The following is a 17426-nucleotide window of genomic DNA, read 5'->3' as shown; positions in this document are numbered from 1 at the left end:
AATACAGCGATAATGATAATAGTAACAACGCATTGAAAATAAATAATAAATCGAATCAAACCGTGACCGCGGACAGATTTGTCCGCGGTCCACTTTCCATCTATCCATTCTCTACCCCTTCCACCCCTTCATCATGAATCGACACCTACTCAGCCTCCTACTCCCAGCATCACCGTCTCAACACAACCCGCTTAATTAGACCAAGGATGCTGCTCCTCCGCCTTACATCACGAGGCCCAGAACCCTTTAAGTACAATCACGGACATGTACTTCGGTGGAACGCGAAGCCATGTTGTAATAAAAAAAAGACGTACATATTTCTCGACGGAGGAAGCACATGGACGGAGGATGAGGCCACCCCCTCCCCCTCCCCCTCCCCCTCCCCTTTTCCCCACTCCCTTAGCCTCCCCTATCCTAACCCCCCTCCTTCTCCCCTGTTTCCTTTCTCTTAGCCCTACGTCTCCCCCTCCCCCTTTCCTCCTCTCCCTCTCCGTTCCCTTTAGCTATTCGTAACCCCCTTCCCCCCCTCCCCTCGATCCTCCTCCCCGTTCCCTTAACCATTCCTATCCCCCCTTATCCTACCCTCTACACCCTAACCCCTACCCCTCCCCCGCCCGCCATTACAATGTTATCTGTCACCCCAGCAAATTGTCAAAGGGGTTGCCGATCTCTCCAACATCCCTACCCCCTGTCTATTCTCTCTCCTCCCGCACCCACACCCCCCACCCCCTCCGCCCAGCCAAGGACACCTTATAGACAGCGACAAAATCGAAGCATAAATCAATAGCAAGGCAAGAGAAGACGGATAGGGTTAAACGGAGATAATGAGACCCTTCTTCCTTTGACTTACGATGTGCCGGATTTTCCTCACCCTCTTCTAATCCCCATTCTCTTTCATTACTTTCTTCTTCTTCTTCTTCTCTCTTCATTCTTTCTCTTCGATCTTTCTTCTTTCGCTCTCCTTCTTCTCCTCTTTTTCTGACTACATCTTCTCTCCTCTTTCATTTTCGGATCCTACTCTTTCTCTTCTCCCTCCCCACTTCCCCACTGCATTCTTCCCCTACTGCCCCTTGTCCTCCCCACTCCCCAATTCTCCCATCCATCCAACCTTTCTCCCCCCCCTCACCCACTCTCCCCTCTCTCCTCGTACCCCTACACCCTCTAGCCCTCCCCCTCTCACCCCTACACCTTCTCGCCCTCCCCCTCCCCCTCTCTCTTCTCTTCACTCCCCTTCCCCTTCCCCTCCCCCTCTCTCTTCTCTCTCCCCCTCCCCTCCCCTCCCCCCTCCCCTTCTCCTCACCCATCATCACAGTGTCACACTGTTGTAAGCGTTCTCGCCTCATTCCCACCCACACTTCCTTGTAAGCAACAGGGCCTTTCTCCCGCGGGTGCATACATTACCCGCCCTCCGTCGCCGGGGCATCCCGCCCGTGATGGAAGACCTATTGTGGCGCGCCGTTTGACTCGCGGGGTGGGGGCAAGGGGTGGATGGGTGGGGGGAGGGGGGTGGATGGATGGATGGATGGAAGGTGGGGGTGGGGGTGGAAAGGGGAAGGGGGAATGGAAGATGAGGTGAGGGGGGGATGGTGAAGGGGGGTGGTCGAAGATGGTGAGGGTGGGTGTAGGGGTGGGAGGGGGGATGGAAGTTGGGGGTGGTGTGTGAAAAGTGGGGTTAGGGGGTGATGGGGTGAGGTGATAGAAGGTAGAGGATGAGAGTGGGGTTTGAAGATATGGGGTGAGAGTGAGGGCAGAGGAGGTAGAGGTGGGAGAGGAAGAATGGAAGGGGGAGTTGGGAGGGGGGGAGACGCGAGGCTGTATATGGGGAGACGGGAGAAAAGAGAGCTATGGGAAAGGAGGGAAAGATAAAAATGGGGGGGGAAGGGGGAGAGAGAAGGGAAAGCGGGGGTGCAGGTGGAGGGGTTGGGGATCCTCTTACCCCCTTAAGGAAACTGGATGGAAATACTAAGGAGAAAAAAATGGTCTTGTGATAAGAAAATGAAGAAAGGCGGGATGGAGACAAGGGGGCGGAGGGAGGGGAGGGGGATAAAGGGAGGAGAAGGAAGGCAAGAAAAGGGAAGGGGGGTAGGTAAGAACTAAAGGGAGAGAAGCTAATTTATGATCGGTAGAAGATGATAAGGAGAGGAGAGAAAGATTAAGGATGAGAAGAGAGAGAGCGAGAAGGAGGAGGAGGAGGAGGAGGAGAAGGAGGGGGTGGGGTGGAGAAAAAGGTAGAAGAGGAAGAAGAGGAGTAAGAAGAGAAAGGGATAAAGAGGGTAGAGGAGGAAGAAGATAGGGTAGAGGAAAAAGTAGAGGCTCAAAGAGAGGAAGATGACAGTAAAATAGAAGAAAAGAGGGAAGTAGGAGAAGAAGCAGAGACCGACGAAGAAATGTAAAGAAGACGAACAGGAGGAGAAGGGGGAAGAAGAGAAAGAAGACGAAGAAGAAGACGAAAAAGAAGAAGAAGACGAAGAGGAGGTAAGAGAAAGAAGACCAAAAAGAACAAACAAAGATAAGGAAAAAACAAGAAGAATCAAACAGAACCACAAAGACCACAATACAAACATAAAACAAACACAAACAAACACAAACAAGCAGACACAAACAGACCGACACGTCCCCAAGGGTAGAATTCGGGACGCCGGAAATATATTCGTCGTAAATCAGGTTCGCTTTCAAAGTGCTTTTGGATGTAACGGAACTATGACAGATTTGTTAACCGATGAGAATGGCTCTGTGTGTGTGTGTGTGTGTGTGTGTGTGTGTGTGTGTGTGTGTGTGTGTGTGTGTGTGTGTGTGTGTGTGTGTGTGTGTGTGTGTGTGTGTGTGTGTGTGTGTGTGTGTGTGTGTGGCGGGGATAACGAGGCAGAGGAGGAGGATGTTCATTAGAGCGGGAGAGGTGAATGAAAGAAGGGGAGAGAAGAAGGGAGTGAGAGATAGATAGATAGATAGATAGATAGAGACTCGGTTAGATAAAAGGGAAATAAAAAGAGAGAGAGAAAGAGAAACAAACCCAGCGGAAGAGAGAGAGAGAGAGAGAAAGAGAGAGAGAGAGAGAGAGAGAGAGAGAAAGACAGATCGAGAAAGAGAGAAAGATAGATCGAGAAAGAGAGAAAGATAAATCAAGAAAGAGAGAGAGATAGCTCGAGAAAGAGAAAGAGAGCCAGAGCGAGCGAGCGAGCGAGCGAGCCAGATCATCGGAACCATTACATCAGTCGGGTCGAGGGGACGCGAACAGCCGTAATCCCAAAATAAACAAGTGATCACAATTACAGAATTACACGGAGGGGAGCGCGAGCCACGGCGACAGAGGAATCAAAGGGGAAGAGGAGATTGGAAGAGGGGATGCTCAGGACTGATGACAGACAGAGGGGAAAGGATGGCAGGATTGGAAGGATTAGGAGGTCCTACGGGTAAAAAAAAGAGGGGCGGAGAGGAGTGGAGGTGGGAGGGAGGAAGAAGGATAGGGGGGAGGTAGGAGTGGTAGATGGAGGAGGAGGTGGTGGTGGAGGAGGAGGAAGAGGAGGAGGAGGAGGAAGAGGAGGAGGAGGAGGAGGTGGTGGTGGAGGAGGAAGAGGAAGAGGAGGTGGTGGAGGAAAAGGAGGAGGAAGAGGAGGAAGAAGAGGAGGAAGATGAAGATAAGGAGGGGAGAAAACATTCGAGGAAGAAGAGGGAGAGGAGGATGGCAAGTACGAGGAAGTACAACAGTAAGAGGAAGAGGAAGAAGAAGAAGAAGAGGAGGAGGAGGAAAAAAACAGAAAGAAGAAGAGGAGAGGACGGGAAGGAGGAGAGCAAGCAGAAGCTGAAAGAAGGGTAAGAACCCATCGTTCAGAGAGGATGGCGAGAGGGAGGGAAATGAAACAGATGGAGAGAGGGAACATGATTGCAAGGGCGGACATTGCATGATCCCTCAAACATCATCTCATATTCCTTGACTTTACTACTTGGTTTGATCGCCTATTGATCTTGTAATATGCTATCCGAATATGTCAAGGTTCATCATCGGGTTTATCAGTCAACAGCCTCTTATTGCACAATCAGTCAAACTCAATTGCAAGGGGACATTTTTCAAAACCTGTTCAAAGACAGATTCTTACATTTATTGCACGTTCAGTAATGACTTAACAAAAAAAAAACAAAAAAAAAACAAGAAGGCCTATTCAATCAATATTCAATATCCAATTAAGATTCGGAAACCCTAAGACAGCCTACTGATCTCATTGCAATGTTGCACCCAACCCAAATCCCAAACCCTTTCCCTCCGTACCAATTCCTTTTAAGCCGATTAAAAAAAAAAAAAAAAAAAAAAAAAAAACGATTGGATTCTGGTCGTCCGTGTAATCAATCACAAGACGTGCATGAGAAAACTTGCAATGGACATATGAACTGAGTGGCATCAGTTGCATCGTCTCTCTGTCTCTCTCATGCGTTATGATTTGCGAATTATTTCCAAAAACGCTTTGGCGATAATGGGGGTCATTTGGAGGGTTCGTAGTGGATCACAGGAAGATATTCAATGCTTAATTAACTGTTCGGAGGATAGAGCGGATAATAAGAGATAGGGGGGCGAGAGGGAGAGGGAGAGGGAGAGAGAAAGGGTGAGGGGAAGGTAAGGGAGGAGAGAGAGAGAGAGAGAGAGAGAGAGAGAGAGAGAGAGAGAGAGAGAGAAAGGGTGAGGGAAAGGGAAAGGGAGAGGGAGAGGGGAAGGTGATGGAGAGGGAGAAGGAGAGGGAGTAGGATGGTGTAAATAAATAGATATATAGACAGATAGAGAGAAAGAGACAGAACGATTTGATAAAAGAAAGAAAAAAAAGACGAAAAACAAAAGAAAGAAAGAAAGAACAAAAAACAAAAAAACAAAGAGAAATCAAGAGGAGAAAATCAAGAAAACAAGAGAGCCCCGGCGAAGGCGAAGGCGAAGGCGACGCCCGGCGGCCGCACCCCGGACGCCGAAAACAAACATTCGACGCCGAGCGATCGAACAGCCCCGTCACTCCGCAGGCTCCCCGACATTCATCAGAAATTAATACAAAACTCTCCAAGAGGTGACACTATCCATCATCTTCCGGGGGGGTGGGGTGGGGGTGGGGGTGGGGGTGATGGAGAGAGGGGGTGGAGAGAGGGGGGGAGAGGGAGAGGGTGAGGAGGTGAGGGAGTGGGATGGGGGTGAGGGAGAGGGGGTGAGGGAGAGGGTGGAGAGAGGGAGTGGGGTGAGGGGGTGGAGAGAGAGGGAGTGGGGGGTGAGGGGGGTGGGATGGGGTTGAGATAAACTGCGTGTGGGGATGGGGGAGGATAGGGGGGTGTTCCTAAAAGTGTGGAAGGAACTAGGGGGTGCCCTAAAAAGTGGGGGTGACGAAGGTGTAATGAGTTGGGGAGGGGGTCTTATAAGAGTGGGGAAGGAGGGAGGGAGAAGGCGGGGAGACAGGGGTGTCCTAGGACTGGAGGAAAGAAGGGTATCCTAAGAAAGAGAAGGATGACGTCCTTAGAGAGAGAGAGAGAGAGAGAGAGAGAGAGAGAGAGAGAGAGAGAGAGAGAGAGAGAGAGAGAGAGAGAGAGAGAGAGAGAGAGAGAGAGAGAGAGAAAGAGAGAGAGAAAGCTGGGACAAAAGAGGAGAAATAAACGAAAAAAAAGAAAGAGAGAAGGAAGGAGGGAGAAAAACCAAAAATGGAGGGAAGGAAGGGGGAGAAGAACATCAAGAAAATGGGAGAGAAAGAAGAAAAGAAGAAAAGAAAGTGGAGGTCCTTAAAGTGAGAATTCCAACTAGTAGACGTGGGGGGGGGGGGTTAAATTCGACCTTCATCAGCGGGTGGTGAGGGGGGGAAGAGGAGGGGGGGAGGAAGAGGGGTATAGGAGGGGGTAGGGGGATAAAGGAGGGTGAGGGGGAGGGGGGTAGATGGTATAAATGAAGGGGAAAAGAGGAGAAACAGAAATAAGTACAAGGTAGAAGAGGGGTAAATAGGAAAGGAGAGGGAAGGAAGAACGGATAAGAGGGCTAGAAGGGAAGAAAAAAAAGGAAAGACTGGAGAAATGACGAAAAGGAGACGGTAGATAGGAGGAGGAGGAGCAGGGGAGGGTAAGGGGGGGGGGGATCTTGTAATGAGCCGTGTACAGCATTCTAATTTCCTTCAAGGAGGTCAGAGGCGGGCCTAGGCATATGGCGCTGGCTCTTGATGGGGCCTTAGCAGCTAGAGGGGGGGGGGGGGGGGAAGAAGGGAGAAGGAAACAGAAAGAGAAGTGACCGGAAAAACGAAGTGATGAAGCAAAAGGATGTGCAAGAAAAGAATGACGAAAAAGAGGAAAAAAAAGCAAGGACAATACAAAGAGAAAGAAGAATGGAGGCGAAGAAGAAGAAGAAGAAGAAGAAGAAGAAGAAGGAAACGAGCAACCGGAAAAAGGCAACCAAAATAGGGTGAGAGAGAAAAAAAAAGACAACGAATAAAAGGAGAGAAGAACACGCCAATAAACACGGTAGACGGACGATAAAGATAAGAATATCCCTCAACGGACCACCAACGACGGGCGGGCGATGAGAGGCCGAAGAAGATGAGCAAAAAATTAAGATAAATAAATAATCGGAGAAAGAGTGGAAAGAAAATATGCAAAAAAAAAGTCGAGAATGAGAAGGAGGGCGAGATGGAGGATAGGGGGGAGGAGGAGGAAGAGGAGGAGGAGGAGGAGGAGGGGAAAGAGGAGGAGGGGGAGGAGAAAGAGAAGGAGAAGGAGAAGGAGGGCGAGATGGAGGATAGGGAGGAGGGAGAGGAGGAGTAGGAGGGGAAGAGGGGGAGTAGGATGAGAAGGGGGAGGAGGAAGAGAAGGAGAAGGAGAAGGGGAGGAGGAACGGAAAGGGAAGGAGGAGAAAGAGAAGGAACAAAAGCAAAATGAGAAAGAGAAAAGAATGATGATGATGATGATGAAGAAAGAGGATAAGAAGAAGTAGAAACAAAAGAGGAAGGCGAGGACAAGGAAGAGGATGAAAATAAGGAGGATAGAGAAGAGAAGAAGGAGGAGGAGGAGAAAGAAGAGAAAAAGGAAGACAAGAATGAAAGAAAAACAAATAAGAATAAGGAAGGCGAGTAAAAAGGAAGAAAGATAAAAATAAAAAATAAGAAGGGGAAGAAAAAAAATAAGCGAAAGAAAACAAGCGAAATAAAACAAGAAAGAAGAGAAGAAAAAGAAGAAGAAGGAGAAGAAAAGAAGAAAAAGAAGAAAAACAAAAGGAAGAAGAAAAAAGAAAAGAAAATAAGAATAAGAAGAAAATAAAGAAGAAAAATAAGAAGAGGAGTAAGATAGAAAGCTACAGCTTCCGAAAGCTCCTCAAAAGGCAAGAAGAAGCGGCGGTTGGATTGGGCCGAGGCTCTGGCAGGGACTTTGATGGAGTGAAGTTGTTTGAGGCGATTAGCAGACGGATTAGGGCGTGATTGGGGGGCGGGAGATAACCTGGGGGATGCAGGGGGAGGTGGAGGGGTGGGAAGGATGGAGGGAGAGGAAGAAGAAGGCAGGGATGCAGGGGGAAGTGGAGTGGGGTGGGAGAAGGAGGAAGATGGGGAGGAGGAGTAAACTGAGGGAGATGGGAGGGGGCGGGGGGGGATTAAGAAGATGATGAAGAAGAAGAAGGAGAAGAAGAGCAAGAAGAATTACAACAGTAAGAATGAGGAAGAAAGGAATGAAACGAGAAGAAATTTGGAAGGTAAAAAGAAAAAGAGAGAAAAAAAGGAGAAGAAACAGAAGAAAAATAAGAAAGAGAGACAGAACTTACTTCACTGGTAACATTGAATCCCATTACACAATGATCTTGTTGAAACAACAAACAAACAAACGCACAATCACGAATACCATAATACTTAAACGCTCCCAAAAACATATGCCAAGGAAAAACATATGCCAAAGGTACCGCTACTAATTACCATTAATGACCCTAAGGATGAATAGACGAAATGAAGTTTCATGAATGAATATTACCTAATGTAAAAAGTATTCATTTTCCAAAATTAAAATAGATTTCCATCCAGCAATATTAATAATAACAAAATAATTCCCTAAGGAGAATATTCACAAAGATACAAACGGAAACAGGCTTCTAATATAACATTTAATCATATGTTTAAGTTTGTATATCAAGATTGCATTTAATATTATGTCTAAGTTTGTAGATCAAGTTCGCTCACCTTCTTCTGTAGCACTCTTGTCACCGTACATCCTGACGGAGGATCCTCGACCATCTGGAGGGGAACATAAGGGCGAAAATCAGTGATTGTTCAGGATATGTTTATGTATACAAACATAGGCATGCAGACATACACGTGCCCACATACAGACACATATCCACGTTCGTTTCCACAAGGTACACACACAGACATACATACACACACACATTCAACACTCAGACAAGAAACATCCTCAGCGTGGGCGTAGACGCGAGCGTGGGCGGCATCTGTCTCTATCCCTCTCCTCCTTCCCTCTTCCTCTTTCTCCCCCCACTCCCTACCTCCCTCCCTCCCTCTTCCTCTCCCCCTTCCGTCCTTTCCTCGCTTTTCCTTCCTTTCCTTCCTCCCTCCCCCCTCCCTCTCCTTCCCTCTCCTTCCCTCTCTCTTCCTCTCCCCCCCTTTCCTCGCTTTTCCTTCCTTTCCTTCCTCCCTCCCCCTCCCTCCCTCCCTCTCCTTCCCTCTCTCTTCCTCTCCCTCTTCCCTCCCTCCTTCCACCTTCCGCCCTTCCTTCCCTCTTCTCTCCCTCCCTCTCCTTCCCTCTCTCTTCCTCTCCCCATTCCGCCCATCCTTCCCTCTTCCCCCTCTCCCCCTCCCTCCCTCCCCTCTCCCTCCTTCCCCCCTTCCCTCCCTCCCTCCCTCCCTCCCTCCCTCCCCCTCCCCCTTTCTCTCCCTCTCCCTCCCTCCCTCCCTCCCTCCTTCCCTCCCTCCCTCCCCATCGCCTTGACCGCCCATCGCCACGATAAATAAAGCGGTCACGCGGTCCCGTCTAATGGTACCGGGCAGGTCGAAGGATGATCATGTCACAATCACGCCCACGGGAGGCACGATCAGCCCACGCCCATCACGGAGGCGTCGCTCGCTTCCTTTTGCGGGCGTCGGAGGAAGTTTCTCTTATTTCGGTGTCGCTGTAGATTGCGGCTTTAGTGGATGCCGGTTGTAGCGGTCGATCCCGTCTTCTAACTGGCGCTGGGACGGTGTCGGAACTTGTGGTGTTATTATCATCATTATCATTATTATTATTATTATTACTATTATTATTATTATCTTTTTTATTAATTCACTTATTATCATTTTTTAAGGATGCTTGCGCAGGATGCTTGTGGGGTATTTACGTGGGTTACTTTCGTAGGATGCTTGTAAGATCCCTTCGTGGGATACTTTTATAGGATGCTTGTGCGGCACTTACGTGGGATACTAGCGGTATACTTTCTGATGGAGTATCTTTACCCTTCCCTCCCCTCCTTTCCTCTTCCCCCTTCCCTATCCCCCGCCCTCTTCTTTCTCCTTCCCTATCCCCCGCCCTCTCCTTCCCCCTTCCTTTCCCCCTCTCCTCCCCCCCTCCTTAAGGAAAAAAAAATTCCTTCTCACGGGCATCCTCGCCTTGCTCCCCCCTTCCCCATACCCGATACACCCCCCTTCCCCCTACCCCCCCACCCCTCAACACAGCGCAGGACGTCCCACTGAGATCCTAAACCGACATATAAGGGCGACGTTAGGATGGGGATGGGGATGGGGATGGGGTGAGGGGAGAAGGAAGGGGGGGGGGGGAAAGGGGGAGAGAAAAGAAGACGGAGAAGGAGGAAAGGGGGAAAGGGATAGGAGAGGGTGAAAATAGGATATAGGAGAAAGAGGGAGGGAGGGAGGGAGAGAAAGAAGGAAGAGGGAAGAGAGGAGAAGGGGGAAAGGGAAGGGGGCAGGGAGAGAGGACAAGGTATAAAGGGGAAGAGGGAGAGATGAGCTATGAGAAGAAAGAAAAGGGAGAAGGGAGAATGAAGAACGAAGAAGGGAGAGGGAGGAGAAGGAAGAAAGGAGAAATGGAAGAAAGAAGAACGAAGAAGGGAAAAGGAGGAGAAGGGAGAAGGGGGAGAAGATAGAAAAGAGAGAAAAGACAAGAGGGGAGTAGGGAAAAGAAGGAGAAGAAGGGAGAAGGGGAAAAAGGGATGAGAAGAAAGAAGAAGAGAGGAGAAGGGAGAAGGGGGAGATAGGCATGAGGAGGAGATGCTGATGACGGCCTGACCTTACCTGGGACACAAGGTAGATTCCAGACACGATAAGTCAATTACCACCTATGGATTTGTCAGCCGCACTTTTTAAATTCATCTTATTTTCTCTCTATGTATATGTTTTAATCTTCTTTTTAAAGCATCATTATTAATATTAATACAAAGGATATTAGGATTAAAATCAGGTTTATTCTGAATTAGATTTCTTACTTTACCATACCGAAGGGGGGGGGGGGTAAAATATGAAGAGGATGGGGGGGATGGGGTAAGGATGGGGGATGGGGAGAGGTATGCACGTAGGACACTCAAAATAAGGGAACAATGGAAGAGTAGAGGGGAGGGGGTAGAAGGGTGGGGAGAGGTAGGCAAGATATAACACAGGAACTAAAATTGAATAATTATTGGCGAAAAAAAGGACATGGAGAAGAAAGCATGAAATGGGAAAGAAAATGAGAAGAAGAAGAGGAAGAAGGAGGGGAGAAGCAAAGATAAACATAACGAAGATGAAAGAAAAACAAACAAGGAAAGAAGAAAAAAAACAAGTACAACAAACAAACAAACAAAAAACTCAGACACGTTTTTTTTTCTCCTTTTCGAATCCAAAGAAGAGGTCTAACGCGTATGCTCCCCCTCCCCCCCCCTCCAGCGCCTACCCCTCCCCCTACCTCTTTACCCTTTCCTATTCCAGCACTAACAAGGCTAGGGATAGCTGGTTAAGGAGAGGGATGGGGGGGGATGGGAGGGGTGAGGGAGTGGGGAGTACATTTATCACCCTCCTACCCAACAGGGGGTCTCCCTCATCCTACCCCCCCTCCCCTCGGCCTCCCCCCTAACTCCTTCGTTGATTCCTTGGATGTGGCAACTTGTAATGAAAGAGAGGGAGAGGGAGAGGGAGAGGGAAAGGGAGACGGAGAAGGAGAGAGAGGAAGAAGGAAAGAGAAGGAGGGGGAGGGAGAGGGAAAGAAAGAGATAAATAGATGGATAGATAATAATATGGATAGATTTATAGATAGAGAATGAAAGACTAGCAAAATACAGAAAAATAAATAAATAAATAATAAGAAAGAAAGAAAGAAAGAAAGAAAAAAACGCATATAATAAACTAGATGCTCAAGGAGAGAAATAGGAATTAGGGTGGGGGTAGGGGTGGGGTGGGGGTTAACAGATGGTAACGCCAGGAGATACAGATGGTAATGGGAGACAGCTGGCACAGATGGTATAACGAAGATGGGACGAATACATTAAAGTAGATAGGTGGGAAGTGGAAGGCGGTAGCGGTTGGTCCTCAGATGGTGGCAGATGGCGTAGACGTGTGCTGTTGGAAGGGGGCGAAGTGGTGGCAGAGGATGAAAAAAGTAGGATGTTGAAGGGTGGCAGAGGTTGAAAAAAAAATGCGTTGTTGGAAGAGGGAATTGTGGTGGCAGAGGATGAAAAACTGCGTTGTTGGCAGGGGGGAAAGTGGTGGCAGAGTATATACAAGAACATGCCGTGAGAAGCGGGAAAGGTGATGACACCAGATGAAAAAAAAAGAAAACACGTTGGAAGAGAGAATCGTGGTGACAGAGATGAAAAAAACAAGAAGTTGGATGAGCGAAAAGTGGTGGCAGAGATGAAACAAAAACACGTTGGAAGAGATAATCGTGGTGGCAGAGATGAAAAAAAACACATTGGAAGAGCGAAAAGTGGTGGTAGAAGGCGGGGGGAAAAAAATCTACGGAAAAATAGCGGGGAAGGTTGTAGAACGAGTATGAAAATAAGGCATCAGGGAAGACCGTGGGAAGAGGGGTGGGGGGTGGGGGAGGGGGAGAAGAGTGGTGGTAGGTGTTGGCAGGTGTTGGCAGTGTCGTGCGTAGTCGTCCTTAGCCACGAGAGGTACCCATAAGGCCCGCTATCCCGAACACACCACTTACCTAAACTTAATGAACACGGTAAACTCCAGGGCCTAGTACTGTGTTTGTGCGTTCCTACCTGCCCTCTCTTCCATCCCTTATTTTACCCTCCTTCTCTCCCTCCCTCCCTCCTTCCCTCATATTTACCCTCCTTCTCTCCACCTTCCTTTCTTTCATCCACTCTCCCCCTCACTCCCAAACTCCCTCCCTCACATCCTTCCTCCCTCCCTCACACCCTTCCTCCCTCCCACTCTCCACTCTCCCTTCCTCAATACCCCCACCTCACCCCCCCACCCACCCCCACCTCACCCCCCACCCCCACCTTGCCCACCCTCTACCCCCCCACTAACCCACCCACCCCCCACCCAACCACCCCCCCAAGGCACCTGCACTCCCCCCTCCGCGTAACCCAGCGCGAAATAGTCCACGCTTCTCGCTCTTAATTCCCCTTCCTCGCGTCCTCCTCCTCCTCCTCGCTCTGTCGGTGTCAGCTCCGCGCGATAACGATACGTATTCCCTTTCTTTTAGATGAAATGGGGAGGAGGAGGAGGGAGAGGAGAAGGAGGGGGAGAAGGGGGAGGGGGAGGAAGAGGGGGAGAGGAGGGGGAGGGGGGAGGAGGAGGAGGAGGAGGAGGAAGAGGAGGAGGAGAGGGAGAGGAGAGAGGGGATTGATGGAGGGAGGGAGGGAGGGATGGAATGAGGGAGAAAGAGGTGAGGGGAGAGGGGAGAGATATAGTGTGTGTGTATGTGTGTGCGTGTGTGTGTGTGTGTGTGTGTGTGTGTGTGTGTGTGTGTGTGTGTGTGTGTGTGTGTGTGTGTGTGTGAGAGAGAGAGAGAGAGAGAGAGATAGAGAGATAGATAAATATATATAGAGAGAGAGTGTGAGAGAGAGAAAAAAAAGAAGAGAAATCGCAATTTTTTTTCTTCTAGAATTCGTCCCCATTACCGAACCAACTCCCCTAATGAAAAAGAGACAAAAAAAGAAAGAAAAAAAAAATCCATGACCTAAAAAAAAAAATATAATAATAATAAGGAAGAAGAAGAAAAAAGTTTCCACGTCTTCCCGTAACGACCTGTCACCCGTGAACCGCCTCCCGCTGGTCACACCTCGCTGACGCAACCGCCCACCGGCCTTTTATCGCGGGCGTCACCGGGTACGGGCGGGGACGAGGCAGAGCAGGACGGGCGGTCTCGAAAAAGCCCGGGCACTCAGGGTATGGGCGCACGCCGACGAGGAGCGCCCACGATACGCCCACGCGCCCATATTACCCCGGGTGTCCAGTCGGGATGTGATGCCCTTTTGGCGCTCGCGTGCGAATGGCCATTGCGAAGGGGGGAGTAGAGGAGGAGGAGGAGCAGAAGGAGGAGGAGGAGGAGGAAAAGGAGGAGGAGAAGAACGAGGAGTAGAAGTAGGAGTAGAAGAGCAGGAGTAGGAGGAAAAGAAGTATGGGGAAAGGGAGACGAGGAAGAGCAAGTTGAGGCGGAAAAGGAGGAGGAGGAGAAATGAGGAGAAAGGAGGAGAAGAAGAGAGGAGAATGAAGAAAGCGCAGAAAGGGCAGAAAAGGGACATAAAGAGGGTAGAAAATGGGAAACAAGAGAGAGAGAAAGGTGAGGAAGTGGAAACACCATTTTAGAACACAAAGTAGTGGAGACACACTGGGAGGAGGAGGAGGAGGAGGAGGTAGAGAGGGAGGGGGGAATAGAGAGGGAGGAGGATGTAATAGCAGGGCACGATGAGGAAAAGGGGATTTTCATTAGGGCATTGTGCGGAATGAAGGGCGCCGGGACACGACACGGGGCAGGGGCGCCGGAGGAGAGGGGGGGGGGCGAGTCGAAACGGGCGCAGCGGGGAGAGGGAAACGTGGCTATCACACAGCGAAAGGAGGAGGGGGGGGAGGGTGGAGAGTGGAGGGGGGAGGAGAAGGTTAGGAGAAGGGGAGGAGCAGGGAGAAGGGAGAGAAGAGAGGAAAGGGGAAGGGAGGGAGAAGGAAGGAGGAAGGGAGAGGGGAGGAGAAAGGAAGATGGAACAAGGGAGGAGGAAGGAGGAAGGAGAAGGAGAGAAGAGAGGAAGGAGGGAGAAGAAGAAATAGGAAGGAGAGAATGAGAACGAAGAAGAGGGAAGCAGCGACATTTAAAACTGATTCCACCAAAGAATCCGATAATATCCGAAAAAAAAACCTCACTAGAGACAAAAGCCAAAAACGAATTCAAGTAAATCCTAACCATCCAAAAAAGCACCAACCCTCCTTAGTGATTCAATGAGTTATTCACCCCTTCACTTATTCCTTTCTTTATCTCTTTATTTATTCATACTACTGCGACCTTCCCATCATCCGACCCCCGAGCGCGCGATCTCGCCCCCACGCTACACGCCCGTCAGACCGCCGCTTCTGCTGTAGGATTAACACTTCCCGACAGACCTTGATGATATCAACGCCCATCACGCGGCTGCTTCAAGGGGCGGGCGTGTGGGGAGCGGGCGGAATAAGAGGTAGGGCTAGGCTATGGGCGGCGGGACGGGGATGGACGGGCGGGAGTCGAGTGGGCGGCAGATCGCGTTTTCAGAGGAGGGGGTGGTGGTTTTAGAAGGTGTCTTTCTCTTTTTTTTGAGCAGGGAAGGGGGGGGGGGAGGTTAACAGCAGAAATGTTTTAATCGAGAAAAATTGTTGGTCTATTTCCTTATGCATTTATCCTCGTAACCCCTTATATGCATGTTCTCCCCCCCTACCCCCCTCTCGGTGCTGATATAATAAAAGGAAATCAAGTAACTATCCTTCGGGCAACTTCCGATTGGCGCCGGCCGAGGGGTGCCACTCAGGTGCCAACCACAACCCCTCCTATTATCTATAAACACTCAAAAGTTAGAATGCCTCCTTATACCCTCCTCACCTCATACCCCCCCCCCCTACAAACTCTGCCCTAAAAGATCGCCCATGGATCACTTCACTCCCCCCTCCCCCTCCCGCCCCATCCACCCACCTAACCCCCTCCCACCCCCACGAGGAAACCCCCTGTGGGCGGTACATGTATTACAGCACGGGGGTTAGACAGATCCCTTGCGCCTTCGGCATCACGCCCACGCCCCGCCTGGCACGCCCTCGACGGGATATGGGTGTCTATATCCATCACCCTAATCCACACGTCAAAGGTTATCCATGTCCTCTTAAAAGCTTTGTGATATTTAAGAGTTTAACTGAGGGGACATCTGCCTCCTCTTTCTCTTCTCTTCTCTTTTTCTTCTTCTTCCTCCTCCTCCTCCTCATTTTTTTTTCTTCTTCTTCTTCATATTCTTTCTTCACTTCTGTTTCTACTTCCTCCACCTTCTTGTCTTATTCTAATGCCTCCCTCTCCTCCTCTCCTTCTTCTCCTCCTCTTTTTCCTCCTCTTTTTTCTTCTACCTCTTCTCCTTACTCTACTACCTCCTCTTCTTCCCTTTCCCCCTGGCAACGGCACCATCTCCCCTCTCCCCTCCCCTCCCCTCCCTCACACCCTGCCATTACAATCCTATCACTCAGCCTCCTAATAAAATAAAATTTTCCTCGATGCTATTTCGAATGGAAAAGAAAATTAGAAAAAAAAAGAGAAAGAGAAAGAAACAAATTGCATTAATCGCCTGCATGAATACGCTTGCTTTACGTGACACAATGGCAGGAGACGAGACAATACCCCCCCCCCCTTTGCAACTGCCAATAGCAACTGCAATTTGGGGGTAATGACAACGATGCTGAGCGTGTTGGGAACCTATAGATGAATATTTGCAACACCGTTCTTTCTCTCTTGTCTTTTTTCACTCTCTCTTTTGCTGGGAAATTTGCAAGAATACTGATTTTACATTCTCTTCCCTCTTACCCTCCCCCATGCCCTCTTCCTTTCTTTCTTTCTTTCTTTCTTTCTTCCTCTCCCTTCCCTACCCTACCCTACCCTCCCATCATCCCTCCTTTTCCCTTCCCTACCCTACCCTACCCTACCCTCCCTCCCTCCTACCCTCCCTCCCTCTCCCTTCCCTTCCCCCCTCCCTCCTACCCTCCCTCCCTCTCCCTTCCCTTCCCCCCTCCCTCTCCCTACCCTACCCTACAAAATCCAAACAAATTTGCCTTCCCCCCAAAAAAAGACGAGAAAAGGAAGAGAGAAAAAAAAAATCCTCAATAAATTCGAGAAAGCAGACGAGGGGAAAACTTGCTACTGTTAGCTGGGGGTAGTGAGGGCGGGGGGCGCCGAGGGAAGGAGGGAGGGGTGTGTGTGTGGGGGAGGGGGGGGGCGTGGCAGCTACCATGACAGACGAGGGCATGGAGAGTAGCCCCGCGCCGTACAGGTATGTTCCTTCGCACGGTAAGGCTGTCTCTCTCTCTCTCTCTCTCTTTCTCTCTCTCTCTCTCTCTCTTTACTTCTACCACCCTCTCTTTGTCTTGATAGATAGATAGATACAAATAGATAAATAGAGATAGATAAATAGAGAGAGAGCGAGAGCGAGGACAAGAGAGAGAGAGAGGAAGAGAGAGAGAGAGAGAGAGAGAGAGAGAGAGAGAGAGAGAGAGAGAGAGAGAGAGAGAGAGAGAGAGAGAGAGAGAGAGAGAGAGAGAGAGAGAGGGAAAAGAGAGGAGAGAGAGAGAGAGAGAGAGAAGAAAGGGAGGAGAGAGAGAGAGAGAGAGAGAGAGAGAGAGAGAGAGAGAGAGAGAGAGAGAGAGAGAGAGAGAGAGAGAGAGACTGACTTTGACGAGTTTATTAAGACAAGTGATTACGTACATCTCAAAAGGATGAGGTAACATACGTTATCCTCACCCCAAAACCGAGAGAGAGAGAGAGAGAGAGAGAGAGAGAGAGACGCAATGGACGCAAAAATGGGGCACTGGTGGGTTAAATGGGCGTGAATACCGTGGCTCTTATGGGCGTCGGGGTAGCCTAGCTGTCATGTAAGAGGGAGAGTCATGAGGTGTTTAGTCACGGGCGGAGGGTGTGGGCGCTGGCGAGGGAGGGGGAGGGGGGGTTAAGGGGAGGGGCTATAAGGAAGGAAGTAGCGATGGCGGGGGAAGGGGGGGTGAGAGGAAGGGGAGAGGTGGAGAGAGAGGTAACATAGGGGGGGAGGAGGGAAGAGGTAGGGATGGAGGTAACGAAGGTGAGAGGGGGGAGGGGAGATATGAGAGGCGTGGGGAGAGGAGTTAGGAAGCTGCTGTTGGGCGTGGGCGCAGGTTTATAATGAGGGTGAAAGGGAGAAAAGGGTGAAAGAGCGTGACGGAGAGTGAGCGAGAGCGGAGCGTGACGGAGGGAGCACGCACGGAGGGTCCTGAGGTGACCGATGACATGACGGAAGGTAAAGCGGCATGTCTTTTCGAAGT

General features: G+C 49.9%; 1 protein-coding gene across 1 annotated transcript in view; it reads right to left on the bottom strand.

Moving 5' to 3' along the window:
- The window catches only part of unc-5 (netrin receptor unc-5), a gene marked incomplete in the record, with an annotated part of 398147 nt that overhangs the window by 13946 nt on the left and 366775 nt on the right, over window positions 1-17426 (bottom strand). Inside the window, 1 exon segment of the mRNA XM_086556058.1 lies at window positions 8163-8216. Within this exon segment, the coding sequence (XP_086412184.1) occupies window positions 8163-8216 (54 nt within the window).

This window comes from Penaeus japonicus, unplaced genomic scaffold (assembly GCF_977035675.1).
Source record: "Penaeus japonicus unplaced genomic scaffold, GWHDUDI00000001_assembly GWHDUDI00000031, whole genome shotgun sequence".
NCBI lineage: Eukaryota > Metazoa > Arthropoda > Malacostraca > Decapoda > Penaeidae > Penaeus > Penaeus japonicus.
Note: the sequence above shows the minus strand (reverse complement) of the source record. Positions and strands in the feature narration are given on the sequence as shown.